This window comes from Megalobrama amblycephala, linkage group LG3 (assembly GCF_018812025.1).
Source record: "Megalobrama amblycephala isolate DHTTF-2021 linkage group LG3, ASM1881202v1, whole genome shotgun sequence".
In the NCBI taxonomy this organism is placed as follows: domain Eukaryota; kingdom Metazoa; phylum Chordata; class Actinopteri; order Cypriniformes; family Xenocyprididae; genus Megalobrama; species Megalobrama amblycephala.
Window position 1 is genome coordinate 9,364,182 of NC_063046.1, and position 21,203 is coordinate 9,385,384.

General features: G+C 34.0%; 2 protein-coding genes across 3 annotated transcripts in view; both read left to right on the forward strand.

The window, feature by feature from the left end:
* The window catches only part of sv2ba (synaptic vesicle glycoprotein 2Ba), a 29,563-nt gene extending 27,016 nt beyond the window's left edge, over nucleotides 1–2,547 (forward strand). For both annotated transcript variants that reach the window (XM_048183739.1, XM_048183740.1), the window contains exon 15: nucleotides 1,432–2,547. In XM_048183739.1, coding sequence (XP_048039696.1) covers nucleotides 1,432–1,615 — 184 coding nt within the window. In that variant the 3' untranslated portion in view covers nucleotides 1,616–2,547. The remainder of the gene's footprint in view (nucleotides 1–1,431) is intronic.
* Nucleotides 2,548–9,991: 7,444 nt separating this feature from the next.
* On the forward strand, nucleotides 9,992–11,831 carry mespba (mesoderm posterior ba). The gene is made up of 2 exons (XM_048183276.1): nucleotides 9,992–11,016; nucleotides 11,778–11,831. Exons 1-2 carry the CDS (start codon nucleotides 10,354–10,356, stop codon nucleotides 11,829–11,831), a joined length of 717 nt encoding a protein of 238 aa, XP_048039233.1. The 5' UTR covers nucleotides 9,992–10,353.
* Nucleotides 11,832–21,203: the final 9,372 nt, after the last annotated feature.

Here is a 21,203-nt window from a genome sequence, read left to right on the forward strand (position 1 = left end):
GAATTCAAACTTTTGAATGGTAGTGTTAATATTATTATTATTGATTTAAATAATTCCGATTCTTTAGCTACTATGGTCAACATTTAAAGAAACATATTTTTACTTTTAGCATTTTTCTCATTTGATGCAAATGAGATTGAGGCCATACGAGATAAAAGTATGTTCAATATGTTGTTCCATCTTGAGTTTTTTTTTTCAAATGTTTGATGCTTCAAGACTCTTTTTTTTACAATCTTTTCATTAAACAGCACAACATATTAAAACAGACTGAACCTCTGTCTCAAAGCCTCATTTGCGTCAAATTTATTATGATGTGTACTCTGAATAGAAGGTATGCACTGACGTCACTTTCCCGCCGGAACGCACTCCCTCAGCTGGACTGAGTGGCAAAAGAACCTGCAGCATGACTGGATTTAATAGGGGAAACTGTGAAAATGCCAGTAAAACAAAGGATTAAACTAAATGTTGGGCTCAAAATTATTCCTTATAACATGTCAAAGAAACCTAATCCATGGATATTGACATGCAGCCAGAAAACATGTTTCCTGACATTTATGTGCCTGATTTCAACGCCAGGGAAATACATAAAGCAAATCTGCCTGTGAATATTTTATATAACTACAATATATGTAGGTCTAAATCAGAGTGATCACTTATATCAATGTTACATATAACGTTATATCGTCCAGCCCTAAAACTTTTATCATTTTTGTCAGTATTTATTTAAAAACATCCAATTATGCAGAATATAAGATGGTAAATATTTAATTGATGAGTTGAACACAATATATAACAATACAATATATACGGTATGATTTTACCCCAAAATCCAACATTTTGACACAAAATGAAAACTGCAAATCCACGTTTCTCTGCTGGAGTCCAGTTGTTTCTGTGAATTGCAGTGATCCATTTGCTTCTTTTTTTCTGTAGCATTCAGCAGTCTGTAAAAATCTACCTCCGATTTCTTGTCAAATCTATTTGTACAGTCAATCACATATCTCTTTCCCATTTTGGAAGTGTTTTGTGTGTTTTTCGCGGCATTCACGCTGAAAACCAATGTTGCCACTCAGTCTTTTTTCCACTCAGTGGGCGTAACGCAGTGACGATGACATCACGTGCATACTCTCTATTACATTCACTCTAAAAAAATAAAGGTTCTTTATTGGCATTGATAGTTCCATGAAGAACCTTTAACATCTATGGAACCTTCCCACTGCACAAAAGATTCTTTATAGTGAAAAAAGGTTCTTTAGATTATTAAAATGTACTTCAAATGAAGAAAAAACAGTTCTTACAGGAACTAATCACTGAAAGGTTCCAAAACATGGTTCCTCAATGGCATCATTGCTAAAACCTCCTTTTGGAACCTTTTTTTTTAAGAGTGTAAAGTATGTACTTTGCTCATTGATCCATCACTTGTGTCCTCAGAGCCACGGCTTTCGGTGTGCTGAATGGCACATGTAAACTGGCAGCTATCATTAGCACTTTCATCTTTGGCAAGTTCATCGGCATCACCAAGATTATCCCGATCATCCTGTCCTTCTCGGCGCTAGTGTGCGGAGGACTGCTATCATTTAAGTTACCTGAGACTCGGGAGGTCATTCTTCAGTGAAAAAGCCAAACTCCTCAAGGCCTCAGCGTTTGGTCCAGCTGGACACTGGATGACCGCATGCTTAGACTAATGAACACTAACAGGAAGAGGGCTGAAAGCTGAAATGGTGTTATGTATGATAGAACCACCATACCGTAGTATTACTTTCATAGTATTACTTCTTTTAAGCTAAAGATGTAGAGCAGATGTTTATGTTGTTCACAGTGGCTGATGTATTTTGACTAAGAAATATGGGGCAATATCTTTGCTACAATGGTACAAAATGATTTAGAGGTGAGTATTGATATCAAAATCCCTTTTTTTTTATATCGGAATAAAATAACTTTGACTGTAAGTTCAGTCTTTCTCCAACTTCATTTTGGTCATCAGCTAGTTTTTGTTGTGTTGTATTTGTAAACCACTGTGGTATATGTTTATTTCACATTAGATAATTATATTTTCACTGTGTTTTAATTCTAATGTTCTTGGATCTTTTCAACTATTATTTGTCATGCCTTTCAGTAGAAGACGATCATCATACTACACAAGAATGACATTGTTTGTATGAAAATAGACATTTTTAAAAATGGACTTGTATGTATAATGCTCATTTTCCTGTGAGAAAATATGTAGATTATGTGATTTTGATTTTATTTGTCTCCGTTTTAAAAATGTGTGAATAGTAAATAATATGTAGGAATGGCTCACAAATGATCATTATTATTATAATTTTTCACGTTTGACCACAGAAAAGGCTATTCAAATGTATTTTTTAAAAAGACATCTTTAGGTCATCACTGATTAAATGCTACAACTCCTCTAACAGCTTTATGAAATCTAAATTTTTTATATATATATATATTTCATGTTCAAATAAGAAAAGATCAGTTTACCTTTTTTGTTTTGTTTGTTCTGGTTTGTGATGGTATAAAATAAAATATAAAACATTATAATTTTTGGTCTTCAGTGCTTCGTGTTCTTTCTCACCACAACATATTGAAATGGGAAAAGCACAGTATTTTGGTCTTGGATAAAGTTCCCATGCTTTTCCGTGAGCATGAGCGCTTGGAAAGGCACTTGTGAAAACAAGGCCAGGGAAACGTGTGAATCAGTCACACCTCTTGTGATGGTCATTTATTTATGCAAAGGTGCGAAACAAAAATCTAAGATCATTCTTTCACCAGATTCACTAGGTTATTCATTGCAGTGCATTTAAAAAGAAAATCAATTTATTATTTTTATTTTCCTAAATAAAACACTGTTTTTGGCTGCATAATGTTTACCTCTCAGCACGGCTCTATTTATTAATTTAGGCAACCGTCATCAGCATTATTATCAGTGATGTAATACAGGGAATTTGCTTGTGCAATGACAGTTTTATTCATGCACCATGTGTTTCTTGCTTTATATTTACCCTGTGATTAAGTTGCTTGTCACATTTCATACCAAGGGTGTGAAAGGCCTCACTTTGCTACATCTTGCCAGGGCACAGTAAAAATCATGCAAATTGCTAAATGTTCAAATGCATTTGAACATTTGCAAAAAAAAAAAAAAAAAAAAAAAAAAAGGAGCAGATATTTTTAGTTGAGTTTCTGCTGGAATGTGGAAAGACACACACAGGTGCCAGCTTCACTCATTCCTCTGCAGTAAGGAGGTGCCAAATCTCACACGCTGCTCATTCACTCTCACACTACAGAAAGACAGAGAGAGGGTGGCCTGGAGGTCACAGCACTGGTTACAGAGGTCATCAGAGAATCAGATTTTAAGAAATGGATCCAGAAAATGGTACCTTGTTACATTATAACTGTTAATTAAATGTTCATTTGTATATCATTTAAAAACCACAGGGCAGTTCACATGATAACATCTTTGTAAAATCTGTTATTATTGGTATTAGATATATTTTATTCACACACGCATCCAGGATAGTCTAGTAGAGTTCGGAGCAGACGCCACAGTTACATCACTTGCAGCTGTGAGCATAGTGGTCGCAGAAATATAGCGGTAACAAGTGGAGGAAAATGGGCAAAATCCACAGATTAAGAGAAAAATGTTTTGTTGTGCCTTAGGAATCAGAATGCAAAAAAATATATAGTCTTCATTTTTATAGATTACTGTCGTTGAAGATGCCCTTTGAAGCTAAACGGAGACATTTATGCAATGATTAGTCTACTTTTAAAGCATGAATTTGATGTAAACAGTTAGTCTACATAATAATCACATGCAGTTCATAGGGGACATTCATACAGTTACAGCATGAAATAATATTTAAACCTATAACATTTTACATAGGTAACTTTTAAACAAAGTCTAGCATATTTATCTCACAATTCTGACTTTTTTTTGCATTTGCGTGTTTATATTTCCCAGTTCAGACTTTAAAACTCGCAATTGTGAGTTTATATCACAATTCTGAGGGGAAAAAGACAGAATAATGAGTATATCTCACAATTCTGTTTTTCCTTCTAAGAATTGTAAGATATAAACTCGGATTTGCATGAAAAAAGTCAGAATTATGAGATATAAACTCAAAATTAACTTTTTTAAATTAATTTGTTTTATTCCATGGCTTCCATAGACTGCTACTGCAGAACTGTCATTTTCTGGTCGGGTCCGCCCACAAAAACTGTCATTTCTGTTTGCACAAAAATAGGTCTATATACCCACCACTTTTTATTGAGATTATTATTATTATTTAATTTTTTGCTGTCTGTTATAGACCTTCTGTAGCCCCGCCCCTTTTCAGCGCTGCGCTCATTGTGTTCTGTCTTCCGGGTTGTATTTTCACAGAATGAAGGTAAGATCTTACAAATTTATGAATTAAACCCTCGTTTTAAAATCTTCTCAGTCTACTGACATCCGCTTCAAACATTACAATGCTCATTATAACTTTAGTTAATTTTAAAAAAGGTAAATCCACTTCACCAGCTAATCACTTTTAGACAGCGATGCCACAGAAATATAAAGTTGCCGCAAAAATTGATGTTCAAAGGTAAAATTCTAAAGATGGCTACGTGCCATAAGGTCTGTAACTACAGTGCATCCGAAAAGTATTCACAGCGTTTCACTTTTTCCACACTTTGTTATGTTACAGCCTTATTCCAAAAGGGATTAAATTAATTATTTTCCTCAAAATTCTACAAACAATACCCCATAATGACAATGTGAAAGAAGTTTGTTTGAAATCTTTGCAAATTAAAAAAAAAAAAAAAAAAAAAAAAAAAGAAAACATCACATGCACATACTACGGAAGAGGATTAGGGCCAAGCAATAATAAAAAAATAACACCATCTCGAGATTAATGTTGTTAAATTTCGAGAAAAAAATCGTTAAATTTCAAGAAAAAAGTCGAGATAAAATGTTGAGAATAAACTCGTTAAATTACGAGAAAAAACTTGTTAAATTTCGAGAAAAAAGTCGAGATAAAATGTTGAGAATAAACTCGTTAAATTACGAGAAAAAACTCGTTACATTTTGAGAAAAAAGTCAAGATAAAATGTTGAGAATAAAGTTGTTAAATTACGAGAAATATTCGTTAAATTTCGAGAAAAAAGTCGACATAAAATGTTGAGAATAAAGTCATTAAATTATGAGAAAAAAGTTGTTAAATTACGAGAAATATTCATTAAATTATGAGAAAAATTTCGTTAAATTTCGAGAAAAAAGTCGAGATAAAATGTTGAGAATAAACTCGTTAAATTACGAGAAAAAAACTCGATAAAATTTCGAGAAAAAAGTCAAGATAAAATGTTGAGAATAAAGTCATTAAATTACGAGAAAAAAGTTGTTAAATTACGAGAACAAATTCGTTAAATTATGAGAAAAAGTCGTTAAATTACGAGATCAAATTCGTTAAATTACGAATTTATTCTCATAATTTAATGACTTTTTTCTCTTAATTTAATGAGTTTATTCTCAACATTTTATCTCGACTTTTTTCTCGAAATTTAACGACATTTTTCTCATAATTTAACAAATTTGTTTTTGTAATTTAACGACTTTATTCTTAACATTTTATCTCGACTTTTTTCTTGAAATTTAATGAGTTTTTTCTCGTAATTTAATGAGTTTATTCTCAACATTTTATTTCAACTTTTTTCTCAAAATTTAACAACTTTATCCTCAAGATGGTTTTATTTTTTTATTATTGCTTGGCCCTAATCCTCTTCCGTAACATACAGTAAGTATTCACAGCCTTTGCTCAATATTTTGTTGAAGCATCTTTGGCACCAATTACAGCCTCAAGACCTTTTGAGTATTATGCTACAAGCTTGGCACACATATTTTTGGGCAGTTTCTCCCATTCTTCTTTGCAGGATATCTCCAGATATGTTCAATCGGGCCACTCAAGGACATTCACAGAGTTGTCCCGTAGCCACTCCTTTGTTATCTTGGCTGTGTGCTTAGGGTCGTTGTCCTGTTAGAAGATGAACCTTCGCCCCAGTCTGAGGTCCAGAGCGCTCTGGAGCAGGTTTTCATCAAGGATGTCTCTGTACATTGCTGCATTCATCTTTTCCTTGATTCTGACTAGTCTCCCAGTTCCTGCCGCTGAAAAACATCCCCACAGCACGATGCTGCCACCACCATGCAAGAGTTCAATCTTGGTTTCTGAAGGTCTGAGAATCCTTCAGGTGCCTTTTGGCAAACTCCAGGCTGGCTGTCATGTGCCTTTTACTGAGGAGTGGCTTCCGTCTGGCCACTCTACCATACAGGCCTGATTGGTGGAGTGCTGCAGAGATGGTTGTTCTTCTGGAAAGTTCTCCTCTCTCCACAGAGAAATGCTGGACCATCGGGTTTTTGGTCACCTCCCTGACTAAGGCCCTTCTCCCCTGATCGCTCAGTTTGGCCGGGCGGCCCGCTCTAGGAAGAGTCCTGGTGGTTCCAAACTTCTTCTATTTATGGATGATGGAGGCCACTGTGCTCACTGAGACCTTCAATGCTGCAGAAGTGTTTCTGTACCCTTCCCCAGATCTGTGCCTCGATACAATCCTGTCTCGGAGGTCTACAGACAATTCCTTGGCCTTCATGGCTTGGTTTGTGCTCTGACATGCACTGTTAACTGTGGGACCTTATGTAGACAGGTGTGTGCCTTTCCAAATCATGCCCACAATCAAGTTGTAGAAACATCTCAAAGATGATCAGTGGAAACAGGATGCACTTGAGTTAAATTTTGAGTGTCATGGCAAAGGTTGTGAATACTTTTGTACATGTGATTTTTTTTTTTTTTTTTTTTTTTTGATTTTCTTCTTTCACGTTGTCATTATGGGGTATTGTTTGTAGAATTTTGAGGAAAATAATTAATTTAATCCCTTTTGGAATAAGGCTGTAACATAACAAAATGTGGAAAAAGTGAAGCTGTGAATACTTTCCGGATGAACTGTATATGTAGGCTACTACTCACTTTATTCTGTGTCGACGTTCAGCTTAGTCGCATGACCACTAATGCCTACACATTGTACGATTTTGGGCTGTCCTAGACAATAGATGAAAGAATTGTAGCGATTTCTGTGGCCGTGGCTCCTAAACAGTGGTCCTACGTCATGCAGTGAGAGAGGTTCAAGGAAGGCACTGTGATAATTTTCTGACAGTGTCAGAAATTTAGCATGATCATCTCACAGTGTGTTGCTGCTACGACTTACGTCTACTGACTAGCCAATAAAAATGCAACATGAAATGGTGTATTGAACCTCCAGCTCCATTTGCAAAATTGGCATGCCAAGATGGCCTCTTTTCCCTAGCTATGGCTCTCCAGTGGTTTCATACATTTTTCCGTAATCAAAATCCAGTGTGAACAATAAGTAATCACCTATAGCATTTACCTCAGCAATCACCCAGAACACCCTAGAAACCACAGGCTAACAAGCACACGCCACAATTCACATTTATTGTTTTACGTCTAAACCGATACTGAGACGTTGTGTATGCTATACGTATCATTTATTAATTAAAGAAGTTAGTACTTTTATTCAGCTATTATGCATTAAATCAATCAAAGGTGACAATAAAGTCATTTATAATGCTGCAAAAGATTTCTGTTTACAATAAATGCTGTTCTTTTCAACTTTCTGTTCATCAAAGTAATGTATCCACAAAAATATTAAGCTGAACTGTTTTTTGAGCACTAAATCAGCATGTTAGAATGAATTCTGAAGAATCAAAACAGTTGTAAGATGTAATAATATTACTGTTTTTACTGTATTTTTAATCAAATATACAGTGCTGCTTGAAAGTATGTGAACCCCTTGCAGAATCTGTGAAAATGTGAATAATTTGAACAAAATAAGAGGGATCATACAAAATGCATGTTATTTTTTGTTTAGTACTGTCCTGAGTAAGATATTTTACATAAACGATGTTTACATATGGTCCACAAGACAAAAAAAAAAATAGCTGAATTTTTAAAAATGACCCACTTAAAAGTATGTGAACCATTGATTCTCAATACTGTGTGTGGTTACCTGATGATCCACGACTGTTTTTGTGGTTTGTGATGGTTGTTCATGAGTCTCTTGTTTGTTCTGAGCAGTTAAACTGAGCTCTGTTCTTCAGAAAAATCCTCCAGCTCCTGCAGATTCATCAGTTTTCCAGCATCTTTTGCATATTTGAAACCTTCCAGCAGTGACTGTATGATTTTGAGATCTGTCTTTTCACACTGAGGACAACTGAGGGACTCAAACACAACTATTAAAAAAGGTTCAAACATTCACTGATGCTCCAGAAGGAAACATGATGCATTAAGAGACGGGGGGTGAAAACTTTTGAACAGGATAAAGATGTCCACATTTTTCTTATTTTGTTTAAATATCTTCAATTTTATTGAGTACTGCCCTCTGGAAGCAACAGAAACTCTTAAATGTTTGCCAGAAGACAAATTAAGTACAATTTACCTTGATCTGAAGAATTCAAAAAGTTTTCATCAGTGAATGTTTGAACCTTTTTTAATAGTTGTGTTTGAGTCCCTCGGTTGTCATCATTGTGAAAAGATGGATCTCAAAATCATACATTCACTGCTGGAAGGGATCAAATATGCAAAAGATGCTTGAAATCTGATGAATCTGCAGGAGCTGGAGGATTTTTCTGAAGAACAGAGCTCAGTTTAACTGCTCAGGACAAACAAGAGACTCATGAACAACCATCACAAAACATAAAAGCAGTCGTGGATCATCAGGTAACCACACACAGTATTGAGAATCAAGGGTTCATAAACTTTTGAACGGGATCATATTTATAAATTCAGCTATTTTTTTTTGTCTTGTGGACCATATGTAAACATCATTTATGTAAAATATCTTACTCAGGACAGTACTTAATAAAAAAATGACATGCATTTGTATGATCTTTCTTATTTTGTTAAAATTATTCACATTTTCACAGATTAAGTGGTTCACAAAGCAGCACTGTACACTTCAAAAAATCAAAAGCTGAGAAACAAACTTCAGCAGATTTTTGAGTTTTCTCAACTTCTTGTATTCAGTTTTTATAACAAAAAGTTGAGAAAACTCAAAAATCTCCTACAAAAACAAGTTGAGAAAACTCAAAAATAAGCTGAAGTTTGTTGCATTAAATTTTTAAGTTTTCTCAATTTTTTATTTTTTACAGTGATGCAGCCTTGGTGGTAAACACAAGACACTTATTTCTTACGGATGTTTTCTTTCTTTCTTTTTTTCTTTTTTTTTTGAACTGCAGTCTTTATTATTATAAATTCATATATTTTAACATTAATTAAATATATAATTAATTTGTTTATTAAAATTAAATAAATTATATATATATATATATATATATATATATATATAAAGCTTATAGGCTACTACTTCAATCATACAATGTTTTTTTTATAATGAACTCATTATCACTTTGAATCTCTGTACGAGACCCGCTTCACTGAGCGAATGACCATCTCGACCACTAAACTGCAAACCTGCTCACCAGTTTGTGTGAATGTCACACCTCAAGTGCAACCTGCTAATGGAGTTTATTAAGCATCATTAAACATCATTAAGGCCAGTTACTCTGCTTAGCTCTTTGAAATACAGCCCCATGCAGACAATCAGCAGCAGTTTTGAATTATTGGGCTAAGGATCGGGACTGTCTCTTAAATATAATATATACATGACATGTCACATGTGACATACATAATATGTCACATGATCCTTCAGAAATCATTCTGATATGATGTTTTATTATTATTATCAATGTTGAAAACAGTTGTGCTGCTTCATATTTTTGTGGAAACCATGCAGTTTCTTTTTTAGGATTCTTTGGTGAACAGAAAGTTCAAAAGAACAGCATTTATTTGAAACTTCCTAAATGTCTTTACAACTTATGATTTATTTAATGCTTGATGAATAAAAGTATTAAAAAATACTGACGTTTATTGAGTGTGATTGCTTTATTTTTTTCTTTATGCCCAATTGAGAATTGAGTACTTTTTCACCCATTCTTTAGTGAATTATCAGAGTTGGTGAATTTTTTTAGATACATTAAAATAGATTAAACAGAAGCCATACATTGTTTGGTCAGTTGTACAAGATCAGTTCCCTGGAAGAATAGCTGCTCTGGTTTGTTGTTTTGAAGAGGAGTCAAAATTCACACCTCTGCTCCTGTGGCCTCTCCGAGCCTTTCCCAGACAGATCCAGGCCGAGTCCTGGGGTCTGAGAGACAGCGGTGGCTAGCGTAAGCCTGCAGAGGTGTCACCTCGCACCTCTGAGTCCAACGTATAAACCTCCAGCCCTCAGTCCAGCCTTCAGAGTCACACTATGGAAAGCTCAAGCCACAGCCAGCAGAACCAGTGGATCTATTCGAGCTCTGAGTCAGAGTTCTGCAACGTTTCCTCTCCGGACACCGTCTCGCCGGACCAGGGCTTCTCGCCGTCCCTCCGGGCCCAGCCTGCGTGCTCCAAATCAGTCAAATCTACAGGTGTCGTCAAGAGAAAACGCAGGTTGAGGTTGAAGAACCCAAGCGAGCAACGGCAGAACGCCAGTGAGAAGGAGAAGCTGAGGATGAGGGATCTGACCAAAGCTCTCCACCATCTCAGGACGTACCTGCCTCCGTCCGTAGCTCCCGTGGGACAAACCCTGACCAAGATTGAGACCCTACGGCTCACCATACGCTACATCTCCTTTCTGTCGGCCCAGCTGGGTCTGAGCGAGGGAGAACTGACCCACAGGAGCCACGTGAACTCCAGCGGCGGCTCATATTCTCCAGAGATCGTTGGCTATTTTCAGTGCAGGTCTATGGCTGGAGATTGTGTCGGGCGGGGACGGTGTTACGGTCACTGTGATGGACAGTATGAGGGCAGCTCTGGTCAATGTGTGGATCAGTACAGCGCTTATCCACAGCAACATTCAACAGAGCAAAACCTCTCCGCAAATATAGACTTCCTTCAGTCACAACAGTGTGCTCAAACACAGACCTACCAGGTATGTAAATAATACTTATATTGTTATATATAGTTATAGATTTATTGTAGTTTATGTACCAGGGTAAAAACATGTGAAATATTATTATAGTTTTATTTTAATATATTTTCAAATGTAATTTATTCCTGTGATCAAAGCTGAATGTTCAGCGTCATTACTCCAGTCTTCAGTGTCACATGATCCTTCAGAAATATTTATTAATTATTTTTATAATTTTATAAATAATTATGCCCATTTCATTTTAATATTGGTTGATTAATTTTAATGTGGGAGGGTCAAACTTTAGCTTTAATTAGTTCAAGTTGAGTTTCAGTTTAATTAATCAATATAATAATTGGAAGACTCATTGCAGTACCGCCAAGAACCACCTAGGTGTCGCAAGATACCTCGTATAATTGCATTATTTTTTTATGTAACTGATTGTAATTTCCACTTTTTATGTTATTTACGTTGCAATTAAATAGCCTTTGAATGTGTCAAAATAAATAAATAAAGTACAAATATTCCATTTAGTTGCTTAGTTTTCTTTATTTTACTACCTACATACTAAATATTTAACAAATAGATTTTAAAAGATAAATTCTAGATATATAATATTGGAATTCATATAAGCTTCAACATTAATATCTCAGTCACTGACTGTGAGGCATTTTCTTCTTCATCTTTTAACAGTGTCATGACACAAAACTAACCGTTGTAAATGAACAAATCAAGCAAGCTCTTTTTCGATGCTCTAACCAATTCTCTATCCTCTGTTTCAGGTTTATGGAAGAAACTTTGGCTATCATCTTGTTCCTCAAGCTTACTGGAGCTGACAGCAGATCCAGCTTCTCCATCACATCCAAAGCTACTGCTGTTTTGTGTACAGTATCCATGTGGATGTTTGGCATCCCATCTTGTGAAAGCAATGTGAACCAACAATATTCCTGATATTCTTATAATTTAAGTTATATATGTTATCCATATCTGTCTTCTGTAAATACAAAACTATATTTGATATGTATTTATAATAAAACCTGCATTATTAAAAATAGCTTCTTTTTTCTGGTTCTTTATTGATATTTACTGGTGTTTCAGACGTGTTGATTACAATTTTATGAATTTTATTTATTATTATGTTCATTAAAAGTGTGTGTGTGTGTGTGTGTGTGTGTGTGTGTTTATATATATAAAATTATTAAAGTTTTTAAGCCTTTTTTCAAGATTTACACATTTACATATCCTTATTTTATTTGAATAACTGAATAATCCTTTCACATAAGGATTATTCAATTCAATTTGATGGAATATTACTAATAATTGAAATGTGTAAATCTTAAAAAATACTGTGTGTGTGTGTGTGTGTGTGTGTGTGTGTGTGTGTGTGTGTGTGTGTGTGTGTGTGTGTGTGTGTGTGTGTGTGTGTGTGTTGAAGGGGGTGGATTCTGGAATCCACTGCTGCTTCAATATATATCTTTTAAGTTATTAATCAACATGTATTTTTCTAAATGTTAAATTATTTTAATTTCCTTTTCATCTTCAGACATTAGAGAATAATGACCTCTCACTGAGAGAAAAGTACAACTTATCAGTATGTTTTGGGAATCTTTCCTGTTCTAGTTAATAAAGCCTGGGCTAACTGTGAATCCTGTGTATCTGTGTATGTGTGCTAATGTTCTGTGCAGGTCCTTTATGGGTGCTGGTGGACAACTGACGCTCTGCTTGAGACCTGCAGACGCCTTTTCATGATTTAACAGGACATCCTGCCCAAGTTCAGGTTCTGAGTGTCAGCATCATGATGGATGGAGATATGCTTCTGACTATCTGTCCGTATGTGGAAGATTACTAATTTTGTCTATTTTTCTTAGCCAATCAGAATCATTCAACCTGAAGTAATGATGTAGTTAGTTGACTCTGTTAGAGTGTAATTGCTAAAGAAATATGAATGTGTGTGTGTGTGTGTGTGTGTGTGTGTGTGTGTGTGTGTGTGTGTGTGTGTGTGTGTGTATACAGTACAGTCCAAAAGTTTGGAACCACTAAGATTTTTAATGTTTTTAAAAGAAGTTTCGTCTGCTCACCAAGGCTACATTTATTTAATTAAAAATACAGTAAAAAACAGTAATATTGTGAAATATTATTACAATTTAAAATAACTGTTTTCTATTTGAATATATTTCACAAAGTAATTTATTCCTGTGATGGCAAAGCTGAATTTTCAGCATCGTTACTCCAGTCTTCAGTGTCACATGATCCTTCAGAAATCATTCTAATATGCTGATCTGCTGCTCAATAAACATTTAATGTGTACAATTGTACAAAATATTTGTGTGCAATATTTTTTTTCAGGATTATTTGATGAATAGAAAGTTCAAAAGAACAGTGTTTATCTGAAATCTAATCTTTTGTAACATTATAAATGTCTTTACTGCCACTTTTGATTGATTTAATGCATCCTTGCTGAATAAAAGTATTCATTTCTTTAATTTCTTTTCAAAAAAATAAAAATAAAAATTCTTACTGACCCCAAACTTTTGAACGGTAGTGTATAATGCTACAGAAGCTTTGTATTTCAGATAAATGCTGTTCTTTTGAACTTTCTATTCATCAAGGAATCCTGAAAAAAAAAGTACACAACTGTTTTCAACATTGAAAATAATCATAAATGTTTCTTGAGCAGCAAATCAGCATATTAGAATGATTTCTGAAGGATCATGTGACACTGAAGACTGGAGTAACGATGCTGAAAATTCAGCTTTGCATCACAGGAATAAATTACTTTGTCAAATATATTTAAATAATACACAGTTATTTTAAATTGTAATAATATTTCACAATATTACTGTTTTTTACTGTATTTTTAATTAAATAAATGTAGCCTTGGTGAGCAGACGAAACTTCTTTTAAAACATTAAAAATCTTAGTGGTTCCAAACTTTTGGACTGTACTGTATATATATCACTTTACAGTACAGGTGAACTAATATGCATTAATTCATGCTTAACTAATGCACAGATAATCATGTTTTAATGTATGACTCATGAAGAACTAAATCATTAATTAATGATTACTGCATCAGCAACTATATATATATATATATATATATATATATATATATATATATATATATATATATATATATATATATATAAGAGAAATTACAATGGGATTTTATAAATAATAAATATTTATTTGTTTTCTGGGCTGTTCTGAAGCATATATGCATCGGAGTCTAAATAAAACATTATTCAAATTAGCGCCCTCTATTGGAAATCTGACAGCATTCACTGACAGTGATGACAGAATACTGGAATACTGAACCAGTACGATCATGGCCAAAAGTTTTGGCAGTGACATTAATTTTGTATTCTGAAAAGGTCTCTGCCTCAGTTGTGGTGTTGATTCACATTGTTTCTAGATTATTGGGCAGAGTGATCAGATGCATTTTAAATAACTGCAAAAAGCTTCACTGGCCAAAATAAAAAGAATTTTATTACAAAAAAAATATTTTATTTTTATTTTGTTATTTTGTTGTTTTATTTTATTGGCCCTATAGCACAAATAATTAGCTAACATAATTTCATTGATCACATCATCATGGAAAAAAGTGTGAATGGTGAAGGGTGAAGTCAGCTAAAATGGGCTATCAGGTAAAATGGGCCAAATAAGGTTGTACCGTCATATCTCTTTAAATTTTTACAGCCAATCACAATAACTGATCTTGCATTGTTGCTTCAACACTTGTTGACATGTAACAATAGTTTTGACTGGTCTGAGTTTTTTAAGGCGGGCAGGGCAGAGTGTGAAATGAAGCTTGTCAGAGAAATTGTAAGGAAAGTGAGCTAAAATGGACCACAATTTTCAGGTAAAATGGGCTGCACACACACTTTTACACAGAAATTGTGAGCGAAAATAGGTTTATAGGCCTAGATGTATCCATACAAAATCTTAACAGTCTTTAAAAAAAAAAAAAAAATGCATTGCAGACAGTGTGGCAGGAGGACAAGCAAAGAAAGGAAACAAAGAAAAGAAGATGTCAGTACAGTACAATGTTAAGACCTATAGCTACAGGAAATGTTAAAAGTGATTTTTTTTTTTTTTTTTGTCAAAGATATTCTAATCTTTAACAAAATGTTTGACAGATATTTGACAGATACACACATGCATGCATACAAAAGACACCAATGCACAGAAACACACACCTATACAACATGATCAGTTCATTTTTAATTGCATTTTTTAATGAAATATTTGTTCAACTTTCTATTTAATAAAAGAAATGTATGGTGTTGTTGCTATGGCACACTAAAGACAATAGTGTCAATTTACTGTTAAAAATAAAAATGATTTCAGCCTCTTTTTATATTGGCCCATTTTACCTGAATGTTGTGCCGTGCCTCAAGAAGGGACCTGCTGATACTCTAACTCTCATAATTTTAAAACAATTATACTATTTCACATTTTAAAAACATATATATTTAAGAGACCAATGCTAATTTATAAAAATATCATTAGATCTCATGCATAGCTTATTTGATGGTATTACAAGTCATTTACCAAAACGTGGCCCATTTTAGCTGACTTCACCCTACTGATCTGGAGACATCAGACAGATTGGATTATAAGAGCAAACTGATTGCTATAAAAGGATGGAAGAAGTGCTTCCAGTCATTCTGTTCTTGTGTTAACAATCATTACCTCCAAAGAAAGATGTGCAGCCGTCATCGCTTTTCATCAAAATGCCCCGACATGCAAGGAAATAGCTGAAAAGAATATTGAACCCCATTTACTGGATCATCAAGAACCTCAAGAACACAGTGAAAAAGGCTTCAGGACATCCCAGAGTGTCCAGAAAGTGCCAGGACCATCTCCTCCTGAGGAATCGGCTACTAATTGTGTCAGAAAAACATCAAGGACAGGCTGAAATTCTGCAGGAAGTACAGTGATTGGACACCAGAGGACTGATGCAAAGTTATTTTCTCTGATGAGGCCCCTTTCTGACTGTTTGGGATATCTGGAAAATCGATTGTCCGGAGAAGAAAAGGTGAACACCATGAGTCATGTGTCATGGCAGTGAAGCATCATGAGATTGTTCATGTGTAGGGTTGCTTTTCATCCAAAGGAGTCGACTCTCTCACAATTCTGCCCAAAAACAATGCCAGGAATAAAGACTGGTAACTTTTCCCAAGGATCCAGGAGCAATCTGGTGATGATCTGTGCATTTTCTAACATGATGGCAACTCCAATCCCATGTCAGTCCTCAAAAGGCGAGTGGATAAGCAGAAGGCAACAAATTGTGATCAACTCTAAGCACTAAAAAGGCAAGAATGGATCACCATCGGTCAGGATTTGGCCCAGAAGCTGATATCCAGCATGCCAGAGCGAACTGCAGAGGTCATGAAGAACCAGAACACGCTAAATATTGACTCTTTTGCATATATTGAATGTTTTTGACAATAAAAGTCTTTAAAACGTATGAAATGCTTATTGTTTTCCAGTATACCAGACATATGTGAAACTGCTATCTACCAAAGCAGCAAACTTTGTGAAACACAACATTTTTGTCAGTTTTGGCCATTGGCTGTATACTTGAATATCAGCTTTATCATAACCTGGCCCTCATAAAATGTACATTAGTGGTCAATTACCTATATATTTATAGAAGCCAATCAGATGCAGTCATTTACACTACCATTCAAAAGTTTGGACACATTTTGAAAGAAATCTCTTATGCTCATCAAGGCTGCATTTATTTGATCAAAAATACAGAAGAAAAAAAAAAAAACAGTAATACTGTGAAATATTATTACAACTTAAAATAATGGTTTTCTTCTATTTTTAATATATTTTAAAATATAATTTTTTTCTGTAATGCAAAGCTGAATTTTCAGCATCATTACTCCAGTCTTTTGTGTCACGTGATCCTCCAGAAATCATTATAATATGCTGATTTGACTCAGTTATTATCAAAGTTGGAAACAGTTGTGTTGCTTAATATTTTTTGGAAACTGTGATACTTTTTTCAGGATTCACTGATGAACAAATAGTCAAAAAGTACAGCATTTATTCAAAATAGAAATATTTTCTAACAATATAAATCTTTACTATCACTTTTTATCAATTTAACACATCCTTGCTGAATAAAGGTATTAATTTCTTCCAAAAAAAAAAGAAAGAGAATAAATTACTGACCCCAAACTTTTGAATGGTAGTGAATATTGTTACAAAAGATTTCATTTAAATAAATGCTGCTCTTTTTTTTTTAACTTTTTATTCATCAAAGAATCCTGAAAAAAACATCACGTTATAAAAAATATTAAGCAGAACAACATTTGTAATAAATCAGCATATTAGAATGATTTCTGAAGGATCATGTGACACTGAAGACTGGAATAATGATGCTGAAAATTCAGCTTTGATCACAGGAATAAATTATATTTTAAAGTATATTATAATAGAAAACCATTTATTTAAATTGTAATAATATTTCACAATATTAATGTTTTTTTCTGTATTTTTGATCAAATAAATGCAGGCTTGATGAGTAGAAGAGACTTCTTTTGAAAACGTTAAAAATAGTAATGTTTCCAAACTTTTGAATGGTTGTGTATAATATGACACAAATAGTATTTTGTCACTGTAATTTATTTATGGTTTGGGTTGCCAATTTCTACCACATATTTGACATACAGCAAACAAATACAAACCAGTATAACATGAATATGCCTAACGTGCTTTAAAAACCCAAAATGCTCCTCAACTACTTCTGGATTCAGGATTAATCTGAGTTAATCCAAAAAACTTCCACCAGATGTCAGTAACGTCTACATGCATGTGTAAAAAAACATCTTAGTAGCTTATTTCAAAGTAAAAAGTAAACATTTTCATCCGCATTTTTTCACATTCACATGCAAATATAGTTGCTAGTTTGTATATTGATGACTGACCGCTAGTTAAATTTGTCTTTAATGGTTCAACATGAATGTGATTTGGTCTAATGAACTCAAAATTAGGTTTGGATAATATTTTTGTCACATAATTAAAAAACAAAACAAAACATGAAAGACAAGTAAAAACGTTTTAATTTAAGTTAGTGTTTAATTGTCGGCACTGTAGGCTAATTGTGAGTATGTATGAGTTATACATAGATGAGCAATCATCTGTAGGCTATATAAAAATTATCTGTCCGTAATAAAACAACAGTAATTAGTCGGAACCACTGAAGCAGATGCAGTAAACAGGTAACTAAACTCGATACCACTTTATTTTTCCGGTAAGAGCGGGCGCAGCCATTTTAATTAAAACATAATAAATGTGATAAACATGACTAACCTTAGCGGGTGTCACTTCTAACCTAATTTGAGGGATTTCCTCTAACTTTGTTTAACACCCATGTGATTATGAGCCGATTAACACGTGATTGTTACACATTCACACATTTTAATTGTGTATTTGCCTTCCAAGATGAAAGAGCTGAATGTGTGTATTTGACATTGGGATTTGCACATCAAATATATTTGATGTATCCCTTATTAGCTGCCAAAATAAACTTTGCTGGCTAATTCCACAGCATCACATGCAACTGTTCTATGCATTTAAAATGCAGCTCACTCACATTAGGAGATGTGAGGGGGGTCTCGAGAGCTAGATTAGTGGCTAGACTTAGTGGTGTGAATGGCCTTTCACACGCAGTTGAACTTCATTAGCAACAATAAGCTTTACTTGTCACCATCTAAATACACATCACATCTAAAGGAACATGCCTGGTGCTTAGATGGAATATATATAACACACAAAATAACTAATATTTGAGATCATCAGAAGTCAAAGTAGTTTCCTTCCTGGTTATTTAGTGAGATCATCCAGGATATGTCACATATTATGATGCAGCTCTGTGCCAGATTCAACAGCTGTACAATTACAAGATTCAATGAAACAGAACGTAAAACATTGTAAACAGGCAAACAGATGTGAAAATGTCTAATGAGGGTGAAATATTGTCCAAAAAGCGGTAAAAACAGATCTTGTTTCCCTTGTTTTTGCCCAAATATTTTAATTTTACTCTAAACTTGTATTGTTTTCTGAGGGAGCCTGAATACTTTCAGGAATGCATTAGTGCTTAGAATAAGCTACTTTGGCAGTTGTGTATCATATGATATATATTTTGATATATATACCATGGTTCTGAATGATATCCAAGATGCATAAACAACACTGATGAATAACCAAGTTACAACTGGTGTCAGTGAAACCTTGATATTGCCATACAGTAAGGTTTGGGGTTGGTATGATTTTTAATGCTTCTAAAATACATTTATTTACAATAATAAAAATAAAAGTTTTTTTTTTTTTCAAAATGTTTAAAAATCTAATTTATTCCAGTGATGCAAAGCTAAATTTCAGTGTCACACGATCCTTCAGAATCATTCTAATATGCTGATTTGCTGCTCAAGAAACACTTCTGATTATTATCAGTGTTGAAAACACTTCTGCTGCTTAATATTTTTGTGGAAATCTTTTTTTCCATCATTATTTCTTCAATAGAACAACATTTATTTTAAATATAACATTTTTGTCAATGTAAATGTCTTTACTGTCACTTTTGATCAATTTAATGGTAAATAAAAGTATAATTTCTAACAGCAGTTTATGTCCAAAAAGCATGGTATTACCATAGTATTTGTATAGTAAAAAAAAAATAACCATAGTCTTAACAAAAATGGCTGTTACTAGATATTGATATGCTTGCATTATAGTTTTTTATTGTTGCATTGCATCTCTGTCACCCTCCTCTATACTATATTATATAGACTCTTATTTTTTAACGTGGAAGTAAGGTGTTTTCTGTGAATGTGCGAGACTTCCGATTTATTCAGTAACCGCCTATAGGAAAATAACGAGAAGAATATCAAAGTGCAGTAAACTGTAAAACTGTTTGTGCTACAAACCAGCTTGTTTATAATTAAGACAATACATTATATGGTAAGAAATACCAGTTTGCAATATCAAGCAGCTGTTTTGTACAGCTAAAAATGCCTGGAAGCGAATGACACCGGAAGCCAGACACATTGAATTTAATGTCATGTCTGCAATCTACACTCATGGGGTTCTATTTAGAACTCGAGGGTTCTTGACTCAATTTTAAAGAACTCTTTATGCCAAAAAGGTTAAATGATTGTATAATAACTTCATGTTTAATGGATTATTTCAATTTTTCTAGTGATAATGTGTTTATGAGCTCCCTAGTGAAAAAAATATACTAAAATGTCAAGTCAAGTCACCTTTATTTATATAGCGCTTTTTACAATGTAGATTGTGTCAAAGCAGCTTTATATTGATAACTGGTACATTATTTCAGCTCTTAAAGAATAGTGTCAATGCAGGCAGATCAAAGCACCTTTGATTATCAAATGTCAAGTCAAATGTCAAAATGTATTTGAAATTAATGTATTTGAAATCAAAATCTGACATTAACTGTCCCATAAATATTGTTTCATATGCTCAAATAGTGGGAAAAAAAAGCTGTCAGGCTAGACGAGCCAATGTGCAAGTGTAGTCCTAAGTGTGAGTCTCAGAACCGGAGCTTCTAACTAGGTTTGCCAGGTTTTCACAACATAACCTGCCCAATTGCTACTCAAAACTAGCCCAAAACTAGTTCAGTTGCATTTCATGGTAAAAACCATGTTCCAGGGGGTAAAATCTGCGTATTTGGTGGGGTTCTCCTGGTTAAATTTGCATTTCATGGGCTAAATATCATGTTATTTGGGGTTTCTTCAACCCGTGGACATGAAAAACAACCCACAGCAACAGTGAAAAAGTAGCCCAATTCTGCGGGAAAGCCACAGACTTGGCAACACTGCTTCTAACGGCAGCTGCAGTGATGCAATGACTTTATCAATCAGCGATTGGCTCTTATACTTATAGAAGGCGGGATGTATTCTGCCATATTGTGCGTTGCAGTTTCTGTCCTTTTATATAGTCTTTGAGTATACTTAGTATGAAGTAAATGTATTTTAAATAGATTTTGGTATAGTTTTTTTTTTTTTTACTAGAGCTGTTTAATTCGTTAAAATGTATTGAAACAAAATGAATTTAAATTAAATCCATAAAATGATGGGAACTCCTATATATGAAACTTTTATGCTTCCATATTGAACCTTTTCTTCTAAAGAGTATGTTTACACGACAACAATGTACTAAAAACAGAAACG

What these genes read in the sequence shown, in the direction of transcription:
- mespba (XM_048183276.1), top strand. Translation starts at nt 10,354, where the DNA reads ATGGAAAGCTCAAGCCACAGCCAGCAGAACCAGTGGATCTATTCGAGC. An exon ending in CTCAAACACAGACCTACCAG is followed by an intron (nt 11,017 to 11,777) that starts GTATGTAAATAA and finishes CCTCTGTTTCAG; the next exon opens with GTTTATGGAAGAAACTTTGG.